Source organism: Solanum tuberosum, unplaced genomic scaffold (genome assembly GCF_000226075.1).
Source record: "Solanum tuberosum cultivar DM 1-3 516 R44 unplaced genomic scaffold, SolTub_3.0 scf00551, whole genome shotgun sequence".
NCBI lineage: Eukaryota > Viridiplantae > Streptophyta > Magnoliopsida > Solanales > Solanaceae > Solanum > Solanum tuberosum.
The window spans coordinates 267,928-283,160 of record NW_006239473.1 but is presented as its reverse complement, the minus strand read 5'-3'; the positions used below and the strand labels follow the sequence as shown (position 1 = coordinate 283,160).

General features: G+C 37.0%; 1 protein-coding gene across 1 annotated transcript in view; it reads left to right on the top strand.

The window, feature by feature from the left end:
- LOC102596636 (peroxisome biogenesis protein 1) overlaps positions 1-15,233 on the top strand; it is a 29,019-nt gene that overhangs the window by 3,243 nt on the left and 10,543 nt on the right. Inside the window, exons 5-11 of the mRNA XM_006365370.2 lie at positions 532-1,254; positions 2,845-2,936; positions 7,349-7,422; positions 7,560-7,782; positions 8,305-8,398; positions 8,526-8,680; positions 10,029-10,259. Coding sequence (XP_006365432.1) covers positions 532-1,254; positions 2,845-2,936; positions 7,349-7,422; positions 7,560-7,782; positions 8,305-8,398; positions 8,526-8,680; positions 10,029-10,259 — 1,592 coding nt within the window. The remainder of the gene's footprint in view (positions 1-531; positions 1,255-2,844; positions 2,937-7,348; positions 7,423-7,559; positions 7,783-8,304; positions 8,399-8,525; positions 8,681-10,028; positions 10,260-15,233) is intronic.

Sequence of the window (15,233 nt, the reverse complement as noted above, 5' to 3'; positions counted from 1 at the left end):
TTCAGAATTAAATTGATGCACCAACTGCAGAAAAGCTGGTGTTATCTAGGCAGTTCAAGTAATTACATTTGTTGGTATTCAGGAAACAAGTCACGTCTATTTTCATTTCTTATTATTTTGTTTTGTCATATACCACTATTTTATTCTTTGTGATCTAATTTTCATAGAAACAGAAAAATAGGGAACATCACATTCATTTTGTCAGTTGATTCATTGATTAAAGAATGTTACTTATTGTCCAACCTTCTAACAGCCACTCTTTAAAAACCCCTCCGGTCAGAAAAGTAATAGTAGAACCTCAAAAAGTCTTTGCAGACATTATTGCGTTTGAAATCTTTAGCCAAGTCATTAAAAAAGGAGCTTTCTGAAGGTTACCTTTTGATGTATGTAAATTACAATTGACATATTTCGGACTAAAATGTTTCTCCTGTGATGATGTCCAGTATTGCATGAAGATTAAGTTGGTTTGCTTGCAATTACTTCAACTCCATTTACCTACTGCAATCCTAAAAAGAATTACTCTGTTTCCAGGTGTATATGTGAAGAGATTCAATGTCAAGTTGAAGAAAGAGATTCCTCTAGTTTCGCTTTCACCTTGTGAATTCAAGATATTCCAGGAGACTGGGGTTTCTGAAGAAAATAGTTCTGAGGCTTTGGGCAAGAATAATTATAATAAAACATTAACAACACTTTTCAGAACCAATTCAGACATTGAGATGGGTACTAGTGATTGGTCAATCCATGAGAAAATTGCCGCAGCCTTTTCTTGTGAATCTAGCAAGGAAGACAAAGAAACGAGCATCAAGTCTGATCTCAAAAAGGATATTGCAGCTATTTTGCATAGATGGTGCCTTGCACAACTACATGCTGTCACGATCAAGGCCGGAGTGGAAGTGAAATCGTTGATTTTAGGGAACACAACTTTGCTTCACTTCAAAGCGAAAGACAGCAGATCCATAAAACATGGTGGCCAAACAATGAATGGTGGAGAAACATCACTAGATGCCATGTATGTGTTGTCAACTACTGATGACTCATTACGTGATGAAACGATTGATGCTTATGAAGTTGCATTCGATGAAGGAAGCAAGTTGACTACCAGCCCAAAAAACTTCGAACCTTGGCTTGGAAAACTTCAACTGGGCAACGGTCTTTCCATTAGGACTGTCAGAGAGAAATTATTTGCTAAAAGCACCAGTCTTACAACTTCTTCATTAGACTGGATGGGGACAGCTGCACCTGATGTGATTAATAGTAGGTATTTCCTCATTTTATTTGCGTTAATACATTTTAGGATCTGAACCTAACTCTAAATGCATTCGGATGTATGATGAACCTTTCACCTGCAAATTTTCCACTCTTCTTTCTTCTGTTCTTCAAGGACACTCTTTTTCTATATTTGCCTGTGTAAATGATGATACATTCCATCATTAAGGTATTGGTAAAGTTGTATGAGAAAGGTATGCTTACATTTCCGAAATGCAACATGCATCAGAGACTTAGTACATTGAACAAGGTTTCTGCTCTATGTAAGGCTTGATAAGCTGGAGTATGTTCGGTAAGAGTAGAGGCCAGCACACAAAGGGAAAAAGGAAGGGATATGCCAGGAGATATTAAGAGTCTACTATAATGCTGGCAGGATCGGCGGATTGATGAAAGACTTGAGATGATATAGAAGACTGTTCCTTTTTGTATATTCTGGACTGTTTTGGCTAGAGAGAAACAAAATATGTTACGATAGAAAGACAATATATCTTTTGTAAAACATAGGCGTTAACAAAATTTATACTTGTGGTGTAAGGGTTGTATGTTAGATAGTATCGCACAATTTTTGTACTCTTTCGATAGTATGGGGTCATAGATGATTTATATAAATCCGCTGTTAATTGTACTATTCTCTGTACCTATGTACCTTTGTGGTACTGACTTTTTATAAATTACATTACCTTGTCAGCAACAAAAAAAAGGGAAGGAATAAGTTGGAGGGCAGTGAAGAGATTGATACTGTGAACAGTTGATGTGGAAAGGGAAGGGGTAGGCATATGAAGAGAGGGAAGCAGTGACCACTAGTGGCAGACCTGGGAAAAGAAATTTTGGAGTGGTGAAAGATCTTGGCTATTCAACATTGGGACTTGGGTGATAGTTGAAGGTTGCTTTTATGTCAGATGGAGAGGTAGAGCTTTCTTATTGTTTCCACGTTTCATTCTTCAATAACGCAGATGGCTGTCACATGCTATGTATGATAAAAGGACTAGGTTTGGATCATTGGGAAATGGAATAAGTATTTAAGCTACGAAATTTACCAAATGGGAAAGCATGAATTGCCAGATGCTGGAATAAAAGAATGCAGTGTGCAATTTTTGGTGTTTGTTTGTTTCTGATGCTTTTAGCAATCTTGGTTTTCGAATTCCTATTCATGCTAGTTGATGGAGAAATAAATCTGCATAAAGCCAACATGTGGTTGGTAGGATAAAGGGATGGAATAGTACTTTTTGCAATTAGAAGCTGAGAGTCTAAGTTAGCAAACCCAGCGACGTCAGTGAAGATCTTAAAAGGTTTCAGCTTTTATGGAAAATATTGTGAACGATATTTTTGTTATGCAAGTCTGTAATATGTCACAGAGAGTTGCATATTCATTTATTTCTCGTTTGTCTGCCAAGTTAATTTTGTGACTGGACAAATTTCTTTTTTTTTTGAAACTGTTAACTTTTTGTATTCCTCAGCATTAAGGGCTATGCTGGCCACCTCCAAAAAACTGTTAACTAGAAGACTGAACAAATTTCTTTTTTTAACCAGACAAGTACTATCTTTTCACCTTGACTGAATGCTATCATCACTTTGCAGGGTTGGTAGTATTGTTATCTTCTGCATCTTGGATGTTGTCCAGTGCTTATGATTTTCCGCTGCCAGGACATATCCTAATCCATGGTCCTTCTGTGAGTTCCTTTTTCTAGTTCCTTTTGATGTGTATGCGCTGAATATTAGGATGTTGAAATCTCTGAAGAAGCTTGAAAGTGTACTGATTAGATGGTTTACAAGCTACTTTTATATTGTTTTGTGTTTTCCCTCTCTGATGGTATAATGTTTGATTCCTCAGGAGATGGAATAGTCTAGGAAATATTAACTAATTTATTTCATGCCTTCTAAGTCGAAGGAGAAAGAAAGGGAGAAGAACAAGCTGTACTTCCTTACACTATTGAGATGATAAATATTCACGTGCATTATCACTACGAAAAGTGTGAATAGAAACACCAAACTGTTTTTTTTTTATTTCAGCACAAAAAGTTTGAAATATGGAAAATAATTCAGAACGATCTTTCATTAAGAACATCCAAGTGCACCTTGAGTAATCATCAATGAAAGTAACAAAATACTTTAAAACCCAATGTAGAACTGACTCTACTAGGACCCCAAATATCATAATGAACTAAATGAGAAAGAGACTCTGCACGATTATTAGGACTACATGGAAAAGTAGCTCAGGTGTACTTCCCCAATCGACCTGGCTCACAATCTAACTTAGACAATTTGGACAAGCTAGGTACCATCTTTTGAAGTTTGGATAACCTAGGGTGTCCCGATCTTCTGTGGATTAAATTTGGAGACTCTGAGACTGAACAAACTATAGTGGATTTGTGAGAATTGAGATGATAAAGTCCATCAAACTTATGCCCTTCACCAATCATCCTTCCCATACTGAGGTCCTGTATGATAAAGAAGTCACTAAAAAATGAGACGAAACAATTTAAAGCCTTTGCCAAACGACTTATTGAGAAGAGGCTAAAGGGGACAACCAGGGACAAAGAACATTATTTAGAGTCAAGGAAGGTAAGGAATTGGCTTGACTGACTCCGGCTACCATGGTCTGGGAACCATCTGCTAATGTAACAGTGGGAAGGGACTGAGAGTAAGTAATATTGGACAATAAAGATTGTTACCAAAAATGTGGTTAGAAGCACCTGAGTCCATAACCCAAGGGCCAAGTGTGGTGGACTGTGGGATACAAGCAACATGATTAACATGATTTTAATAAAAAAATCAACGTGATTAACATGATTACTAACTTGGGCAACAAAAGCTATTGATGAAGATGTCTGCTTACTCGCCTGATACCGGAGAAAGTCATTGTATTACCTCAGACAAAGAGAACAATTGATTGGTGGGATCACCAGTGTATTCAGTTTGAGCAACATGAGCATTCTTTGGTTTACCATGTAGAGAGTAGCACGCATCACGGGTATGACCCAATTTGTTACAATAGGCACATCTTGGTCGTTGTTTCCCATACCGGCCTCCATGTCGATTTTCTCTGAAATGGAGTCTGAGATGCTAGGACAGAAGAATTTGCAGGTGGTACCAGATGACTAGACGTCATAGGTGGTGCAGCTAGTCGTAACATTCAAGCATACAAGTCATCCACAACAGGAACAGTAGAGCTAGCCAAAATTTGATCTTGCACTGTGTCAAGATTAGATGGAAGTCCAACAAGTGTAACAACTAGAAACATCTTCTGTAACGCTGCTCCATTGCTTTTCAATACTTGGAGTAGCGGGAATTAACTCATTAAATTCTTCCATAACCGCATGAACCTGTCCAAGATAAGTTGACATATCTGAGTCCTGCTTTTTAAGGTTAGTCAATCGAGAAGTCACATTATAAAAAGCGGTATATGTCATTTGTGTATAGCCTACGAGCCTTTTCCCAAACTAAGAAGCAAGTTTTGAATGGTCGAAACAATTTGCATCAACTTTGAATCAATGATTTCCATATCAGACTACACAATTGAGCATCAATCTTCTCCCATTCATCCCTATCCTTTTTAGTACTATCCTTGGCCAGTGTAACCTAGTGATCCTGAGCACCTTGTCCCTTGCACCATAATTGAATAGAGGAGGACCAAGATAAATAGTTTGCACTACCCGTCAAAGGTTCTGTGGTGATGCCATGGTTTAGGTTGCTGGAACTCACAGATTTAGTGCTAAACATATCGGATCCGAGAGACATGAAAAACAGATCTATTACTGTCCAAAAATAAAGTAAATTCTAGGGAAAAAACCTGAAGAATAGATCTGGAATACTGAGAACTGCTTGCTGTCTCGCTGGAAAAAGTTACTGGAAAAAAATCTGCCGGAAAAGTGGCTGAAAAACACCACAAGCCGCGAGGATTCCGATCGTAATGGTGGTAATGGTATATGCACAATACCCCTGAGAGTGTCAGAGTCGCGGAACAATGGAGGTTTTGCTGGAAAAAAATTTCTCAGCAATTTTGTTCTCTTATTATTCTTGTTTTCTCACTAAAGAAAGCTCTGATACCATGTGAGAAGACACGAGTTTGAGAGAGAACTCTGCTTGATTATTCCGACAAGCTATTGGAGTTTAAATAGCTAAGTATGCATGTCATGTCCTAAAAAGCAAAGGAAATCAATACAAATCAATACCTAATCAAGCTAGGAGTTCTAGAACAGATCAAGTTAGGAGTAAATCAAGCTACCTACTATATGTACACATGCTATAGAATATTCCTTACATGCTTTGATTGTCTTGAGCATTCTTCCAATGACCCCGGTTTAACTTGGTCCCTGCAATTTTGGACCATTAGATTTGGGGAGCCTGCAAGATCCGGTGGCCCACAATGTAGGGACGATACAAGTAAAAGAAGACAATGCAGGGACCACTGGAGCCCACAAGATCCAGTGGCCCAATGCAGGGACCATTAGTAGAGTTGACTTATTAAAGGGGACAGTTTATGCTTATGTCTTATTTTTCTTCTTGACCAGTGAACATAGAAATTTAGGAAGAAGCCAAAAAAAAAAAAAAAAAAAAGAAAAATATTCTGAACCATAAAATGCTAGGATTTTAAGAAGGAACCTGAATGGCTTCCACTCTCTTGAGGAAGCTGACTAAGAGATAACACTCATCTGAAATCTGGCTCCCTGGGATATAATAGATGCAAGAGTGTGACCGTAGCATCTCAGCTATGACAGATGTTCCTTGGTAAATGTAAAATAGTGATGTGAAGCAGCTTATAGGAAGCTATTATATGCTGGATGGAAAAGAAGGGGAAAAGACAGCATAAAGGCATATGGACCAGAATTCCGCCTTGTATTTTATGGGTGATTTAGAATGGAAAACAAGCTGGTGTTTTGAGAATGAAGTAGCTGCAAGTCTGCAGCACTTGTATACAACATAGATACACTTCCCTAACAAAATTGAAAGTGTACCTATTAGCTTTTTTAATAAATTTGAGTTACTTCACACTCTTGAGAAGCTGTAGGAGAATCTACATGTATCTTTTTTGTAACAATGCTCACTACATACATGTCAACACCTGTTTAGTGCATTCCAAATTGATGAATAAAATTCTCTCTTACTTATCAGAAATAAAAGATTTTGAGATTCAGAATTTGAGGAGACCATGTTTATTGAAAATCATTTTTTGTTTTAGAATAATACACTTAGTCTACTCATTTAGAGACAAACAGGTTCAATTTTTTTTAAAAGTTTTACAAAAGGCTTTACTAGTCTTTTGCACAAGAAGGGAAGAAACGGTTGGTGTCTCTTGTATTATTAACTTTCAAATTTGATTTATCATAGGCTTTCAATCTACATGCCAGCTTGGTCCTTAATAAAAAAGTTTTTAAATCTACGTGTGAGCTTGGTCTATTTTTCTAATTTAAATGCAATTAATTAGGCTTTTAACTTCTTGTTTGGCCTTAATGAAAAAAGAAAAGAAAAGATGCTAGCTAGGAAACTCTTATTTGGTCAGTAGCTCCACTAAATGCCGATTGGTTGAGTTTCTCAGACTACTTAAGCGTAGACTAAATCGTATATGTCCTTGGTGATGCTACTAAGAAGTCCCGAATTAAGTTAATCGTTAATTGAGAACTATTGCTTTTTAAGTTTTTTATCTCACTCCTTTACCATCTTAAAGGATGAAACCAAGTATCAAAATGCAAAACTTATTATAGATATCATTTGTCCTTTAAAGATAGTTTGCAACTGCACATTGAGGTATAATCTTTTGTATATTATCGTTGCTGATACACGCTGACTAAAACAATTTTGAAAGGGATGTGTAGTAAGGAAGTGTATGGTCACAAAGTGCTGAATTTCCTTTATAGTAATGGTATCCTTTATGATATGTCCTTGAACTTATGGATCCCGAATGGAGCAAATGCATAGAAGTGCAATTTGTGTAATGTATGAGATGTAAGTGGATAAGTGTAATTCCTATCTCTATTTTTATCTAGGTTAGTTTTAGTATGATTTTGACCCTGACTAATGTGAATCTTACAATATTATTAAAAACTGTTTAATGAACCCAAATTGGACATTCTTCTGATTTTAGGGTTCGGGGAAAACATTATTAGCTACAGTTGCTGCTAAATTTGCTGAAGAAAGTGAGGACATCTTGGCCCATATGTAAGGATTTGTTTCGTCAATCCCACTAAACCTTTGTTTTCTGTTGGACATCAGCTTTACTCCATTTTGAAGCTTCAGTTTGAACGTTAATGATTTTGTACCAAGGGACGAAGCCTGACTCTTGTTTCTTTCTGCAGAATATTCTTATCTTGTTCTAAGCTTGCTTTGGAAAAGCCTTCAGCCATTCGTCAAACTTTATTGAGCTATGTTGCTGATGCTTTGGATCATGCACCTTCTGTTGTGGTGTTTGATGATCTTGATAGCATTGTTGCAGCTTCCTCTGAATCTGAGGCTTCTCAACCTTCATCCTCATCAGCAGTGCTTGCAGAATATTTTGCTGATATTATGGATGAATATGAGGTGAGACTTGTTTGACCCTGTGCAGGGAGCTACTTTAATATTTATCTGAAGCATGATGTGTTCGATGGTGTTTGGGTCTAAACGAGCTAGGATTTCAGAATTTCCATTGTCAGCTTGATTTTTGTTTTCATCTTAGAATCTCCACCAACTCAGTTCCGCTTTCCCAAAAATTGGCGGAAGATATAGTTGCTTCTGAATGAGGTAGGAATAACACAACTGATGAGAACATATAGGATTCTGAAGCAGTACAGTCATGATGCTAATCCCATATTTTTTTTTTCTGTGAACTTAGACAAACCTAGAAAATTCTCATATTCTAGAAGTTGATGGAATAGTCCAGGTACACACAAGCTGACCCAAATACCACCATTATTAAAAATCAACCTCTGTGCATTGATAACTCTTCGCCAAGAACATTCAAGGTTTGCAATATTATTTGCAACGTCAGTTAGGTCTTGGGCTCTTGAGTAATTTCATCACAGATCCTTTTAAGTGATAAATCTGTTTCTGTATGTTAAATAGGAAAAGCGGAGGAACACGTGTGGGATTGGCCCAGTTGCATTTATTGCTTGTGCACAGTCTCTGACTAATTTACCACAGAACTTGACCTCTTCTGGTTAGTCCATCATCATTCATGGAGAAATCAGTTTTGTTGCTTATGACAGTTTAAACTGTCTTCCTCTAGCTTTATTATCTCAACACTTTATTCTTAATCCTAATGTATTGAATTTTATTATGATCAGGGAGGTTTGACTTTCATGTTAAATTGTCTGCACCTGCTACCACAGAGCGTGGTGCCTTGCTAAAACATATCATTCAGAAGCGTTCTTTGCAATGTTCTGATGACACCTTGCTGGATATAGCCTCCAAGTGTGATGGATATGACGCATATGATCTGGTACTTAGTTCAGCTCTAAGTTTTGTTAATAACTGATTACAACACTTCTCTATGAATGCTTGCTGCTACCTCAGCTGCATATGATTAGCTTTTAATTTGATCTGGAATGCATAAATCTGTCCTTCCTGATTTTCCTTCCAATTGAAGTATGTGCAGGAGAATCACAAATTTAGCTTAGATGTCCAAACTCCAAACTTCCTGCCTTCTGCAAACAGAGAACTAAGGAATAATGTTGAAGTAAAATAAATTAATTCAACATTTTTTTTCCTTATCAAAAGATGTTGAAGTAATTTATTCTAGGAATTCCCCTCATGAATGGGCATGACAGTAGAACTGGGAGCTATTCTTTTTTATTGAAGAGAGCACTTCATATGGTACTTACAGACAACAATTTCCTCTTAATTTAGGACCATGCAAGGCTATCTAATTGAGAGATGGCCAGTAATAGACAAGTACTTCTTGTCTATCCAAGAAAAAATGGAACGAGAGGTTTTTTTCTCGATTAGAAGGATGAATTCGTGAGCTACTATAACCATATCTTTTACTGCTTGTCTTTTGTTTAGTTGGGATAAACCATCTATGTACTGATTAACATGGCCGAGCCCTAATATTCCCTTCCCCATGTACAACATGAATTTATATTTTGGGAGGTCACGAAGTAGCTTACCTTTTCTGTGCAAGAAATGAATTATTATGTGGTTGGTGAATTATTTCTTTTTGTGGGTAGCTAACAGTTGGACTACATATTATCAATATTTTGTTAAACCATGTACGCGATTTGGTTTTCTAATACTCCTACTCACGCTTGAACTGAGAATCAGCATCTCTCTATCCACTGTTGAAACAGCAATAGTCATCCAGAAGAAAGTCATATAGACAAGCATGTCAATCAGAGTGAAGTATTTGTTCCATCTGGTACTCTGAACCCACTGGCCTGACTAATTGGAACTAACACCATAGAAAACCCACTTTGGGGTTCTTTAGGGCTTCCTATGACCCTCTCAAAGGAGACTCCATCCCTAGGGCTTGAAGCTGAGACCTCTAGTTAAGGGTAGTGGAACCCTTACCATTCTACGACATCCCTTCACAATGAACTATTTGTACTTCATAAACTGTATTGTAGCTTCTGAACATAAAGTTTTAATATTGTCCATTTTCAGGTTGTATCATATATCTCGATGATTAATGTCTTAAAATTGTATTTCATTGAAGTTGTGAGTCCAAAATATAGTGTTCATGTGCAGCTTTGTTCTTTGTGTTCTGGCCATAATTTGATGGAGTTTCTGATTTCCATTCTTTAGCTATCAGAGGTACATTTGCATTTATGCTGGGCTTTATTTTATTTCAGGAAATACTGGTTGATAGGTCTGTTCATGCTGCAACTGCCCGGTTTTTGTCTAGTGATTTGGCTGTTGGCAGTCAGGAAAAACCTGTTTTGTTTAAGGATGATTTCCTGCGTGCCATGCATGAGTTTGTTCCAGTGGCTATGCGTGACATCACTAAACCTGCTGCTGATGGTGGCCGGTCTGGCTGGGAGGATGTTGGAGGTCTTAATGACATCCGGGATGCTATTATAGAGGTAAATGTTTATTTTCTTCTTTTCATCATTTTTTTTTTTTTTTTTTTGGTTGTATATCCTTTATTGGTAAACTAATTAATGTCATAGTTGTTCATTCTACGAGACATTGACGTAATTGTAATCAATCAGTTCTTTATTTGATGTCTATGCGTCGACTTCGATTTCTGTTCCCCTTTTATGTTTTCTTCTGCTTTACTTGCTTTACCAGCATTAATTTGACACATGGGAGGTTAAATTGTATCCATCTTTTTCTTTCAAAACTTTGGGTTCTAATAAATTTTTTGTATAACCTTTTAATTGATTGAGTAAAAATTGTTCTGAATGAAGGTATTGGATTTGGAAATTTTAAATTATATGCTGGAGATGAGAAAGAAAGGAAGTGTACTTAAAAAGTTTTTACAAAGTCATTTTGTTTCTGATATGATGAGAGATAAACCTAAAGGTAAAAACTTTGTGTCCTTGCATCCATGGTTTAGACTCCATATTTATTTCTTTTGATCATTTTAACTCACTTCCCAACAACCAGAGGAAAACGGGTTAACAGTAAGAGAGACCCCCCTCATCTCGTGGCTTGGAACATCTATGTAGATGGGATTGAATTCATAGTGCCAGTTAGGGTTAGGTATAAACCTTCATTCATCTTCTTCGATCTTCCTTGGAATATCCATCATCTTGTCTCGACCTTGTTTAGCTCTCCCTGACTGAAAGTTCCTATTTTGCTGCCTCTTCAATTGTCTCCAACTCCCTCAAAAAGTAGATTGGTGTGGACTTCCTTTTAGCATCTATCAATACAGATCTTCTACAATATTTGAACTATCTCCTGTAAATACCATTGACAACTTTTTGGACTTTGTTCTCACTTCTCAAGTAGTTTATTTAGTTGGAGGCTTGGAGTGATCTAACCCCTGTAAATATTGTTAATCTTTCTTAAAAAGAAAATAAAAAAACTATTCCCTGTAAATACCCCTTACATCTCTTTGGACTTTGTTATTTCCTTATGTTTGGCATAGAACTTCATGTAATGGAGCTAACAAACTCTCTTTGGTACTTGGTAAGCGCTTGGACATGAATTGAGTGATATTTGAGAAGTAGTATTTGAAGTTGGGTTGAAAAAGAGAATTTGGAAGTTGAAGTTGTGTTTGGACATATATTTCACTTGAAAAATGTTGAAGATTTGTGAGGGAATTTGGATTTTTTTTTACTTGAGAAAGTGGTCTGAGAAACTTGAAGATTCTTCAGTTTGAAGTGAAAAATTGATACAATGTACAACCAAACAAGTTTTTGAAAAAAAGCTACAAAATATTTATGTCCAAATGGGCCCTTACTATCTTTGTACTCTCTGCATCTTTCTGATGCCATCACTGAAACTACATCAAAAAGTTCACATTTTCTTTTACATTTCCACTCTTTTCTTCTATTCCTTTTTCATCTCTGCCTTCCATATCAATTACTCCCTCCGTCCCAATTTAGGTGTCTCTGTTTGACAGCGCATGGAGTTTAAGAAATAAGGGAAGACTTTGTTATGTTTACCAAATTGTCCTTATTAATGTCACTTTAGTGCTTACTTTTAGTCAACTCTTCTTCACAATTAAGTACTAAGTGGGATCCAATAAGGGTAAAATGAATGGTGCCATTAAATAGTTTCCATATAAGGAAAGATGATATTCTTTTTGGGACGGACTAAAAAGGAAAGGGTGCCACAAAAATTGGGTCAGAGGGAGTAAAAACTTGTTGATGGTTTTACCTAGGGGTGGAAAATGGGCTGTTTGGGCTAAGGTTGAGCAGGTTAAGATGCATTGAACCAATAAATGGGTCAATGCCCAAGCCTGCCCAATATTTGCTCGGCTGGGCTAAGATGGATTGGATCAAGATGGGCTAAATAAGGGGCTATAGTCCAACTTGGCCCAACTTTTTTTTTCCAGAACATAATCAACCAAATATTTTCAAACATGTTTTAGTACATATTACATAAAGTTAAAAATTTATACAAATAAGTAAAGCTACCCTAGTTGCAAGGATTAAATTCTTTTTCACGAGAATCTTTCACCATAAAGTTTGCACCAGAAGATCTACATTCAAAGAATTCTTAATACAATTTGAAACTAAAGCAAGAAGGGGAGCCTTGGAGCAAGAGCAACAATAAAGTTATCTCTGTGTGATCTATAAGTCACGGGTTCGAGCTGTGGAAGCAGCCACTAATGCTTGCAATAGAGTAGATTGTCTACATCACACCTCTTGAGCTGCGGTCCTTCCTCCACCCTCCTAACGTGTATGCTTTGTGCGTTGAGCTGCCCTTTTTATTGAAACTAAAGGAAAATATAAATGCTAAAGTAAATTTGATACAATTTCCTAGTCACAGTACTAATTAAAAATAAAACGAGAAATTATGGAAGGTATTAAAATGATTTTTCTCAGGCACCAATTTAGGTTGGAAGAAGATAAACATTAGCCACTACCCACTATGTATATCTCATGCCCACTGTGATCTTCAAGATTTATTCACAAAGAAAGAAGAGAAAGTAACAACTAAGTTGCTCAGACTCTTCATTTTTGGTGCCGCACCCGTGTCGACACGATGGGTGTGGGATCCGTGTCCGATTTGGTCAACGGATTTTGGGTACTTTGACCAAAATCGGTGGGACAAGTCTGGGCAATTTTAATGATTCCTATAATCAATACAAAAACTAAGGTGCAATTGAAGAAAATGGAACACCTTTTATATAGAAATTTCTATGTCACTCCTTTTCCTTTAATCTCCTTCCAGGATTCTCCTCAAGTTCTCCACATAATATCTCATAATTTAGGTTTTATAATTCAATTCTTAGATATTTTCATTATTTTAAGAGAATCCCCGACCCGTATCCATACATGGATCCATATCCCCGAATCTTAAAAATTAGATCATGAAGGATCCGACCTCTAGATCCGCAACCGTATCGGACACCCACACCCGAGTTCAAGCAACTTAGAGTGACAACGCATAAGAATTCTTTTCGGACACTAACGGGTCAATTTGTGCTAAAGTTATGGATTGGTTTGGGCTACTGAAAATAAATAGGTTTAGTTGGGTTGTGCCCAAACATAACTCATTTGTAATGTAGTGCATGCCCTGTCAATTTTCTGCTAATTTTCTGCTGAATGCCTCTCAAAGTGAGAGTCTTTCCATTATATAGAGAAAATAAAGATTACACATCCCTAAAGATCCGCCATTCCTATCCCTAAAGATCAGCTATTCTATCTCTACAAATCTGCTATTCAATCCCTCTAAATCTGCCTTGCTATCCCTCCAAATCAGCTATTCTATCACAATATTTATTCCTTTGATTCTACAACAAATGTATATGATCATGCTAATTTATATCACTATATAATTACATTAATCTATACAATCATTTAGTTGTCCATCATGCTAACATGCCTGTTATAGAATGTATATAGACTTAATCTTAGTAATATACATAGCTATATATAGGCAGCAGATTTATAGGGATCACTGCAGATCTGTAGGAATCACTCTTTATTTCTTTCCTTAGTTAGCACCTTATGTATTGTATTTATTCACTGTTCACCTACTGGAATGAGATAAGATCTTCCATTCAATTACATGGTATCAGAGCCAATAGGCTCGTGTCGTTTTGGCTGTGTTACTGAAGAAGTTTGGATTTCTATTCCACTGATTTAAAGTGGTCAGTCATCACCACCACAGAAGGAGGCGGAGTATATTTTCCAGCCAAACCAGTCTTCACTGGCATCTGGTTGTGAAGCGAGTGGCTGTCACGCACAGGTCATACAGTCTTTTGTTCATCACGGGCCGGCACGTGAAGGTGCGTGTCTGGCTGAATCGATTGGGTTTTAATTTACGGCATCGACACGTATTTCTGGTGAATCTCAGGTCTGTTCTGGTGTTAAAATAGATCTGGAAAGTCTGTTCGGTCACTTCTCAGGTCTGTTTTGGTGTTAAAATACGATCTGGAAAGTTTGTTCGTCACTCCCTGGTTCGTTTCTATTCTGCTACACTGAATCTGGTCTGTACTTTGTGGTTCTGTGGCTGCTAGCTTCTACTTCAGATCAGATAATTGGTGTTGTTTGGTCATAAGCTGCGGTTCAGAATTTCTTTCTCTGAACTACTTGCTTGGGTATTTGATTGTTCATTACTTGCTCTTGTCTACTGGTAAAGTACTCAGATTCTTCATTTTGGGTGAATAATTGGTTTCTTAGTTGATAAAATCATTTTTTAGAATTTGTTCAACAGTGTTTGTGGGGTCACATACATGCTTCTGGTTATATTTTCTGTTGATAAGTTCTTGTGCTGCTAAAATATTTGGAGAGAATGACTGAAATTGTGGCTCCTATGTTTTCGGATAAAAGAACTTTGGTTTCGGCGGAAGAGTTTGCAAAATTCTCACAATATCAAAAAATTACAAAAAGAATCTATTTCAGCTACTACCCTTGTTGAGTCAGGAAAAGCATGTCTTATATCCTCTTCGAATAAATGGGTGATCGATTCAGGTGCCACAGATCACATGACAGGTAATCCTAATATATATTCTAGCTTTCGATCACACGGAGCACTCTCTCCTGTGACGGTTGCTGATGGTTCAATCTGTAATATTATAGGATCTGGGACTGTAAAACCAACTTCTTCCATTACCTTGTCATCTGTATTAGGTCTACCAAAGTTAGCCTTTAATTTGATGTCTGTTAGTAAGCTTACCAGAGACCTAAACTGTTATATCTCTTTCTTTCCCGATCATTGTTTGTTTCGTGATCTGAAGACAAATAAAGTTATTGGTAAAGGACATGTATCCGATAGTCTCTACATTCTTGATGAATATTGGGAGCCTCGATTTGCTACCTACTCTTGTGTCGTGTCTCCATTTGAGGCACATTGTCGATTAGGACATCCTTCTTTGCCTATGTTGAAGAAGCTTTGTCCTCAATTTCAGAATATTACTTCACTAGATTGTGATTCGT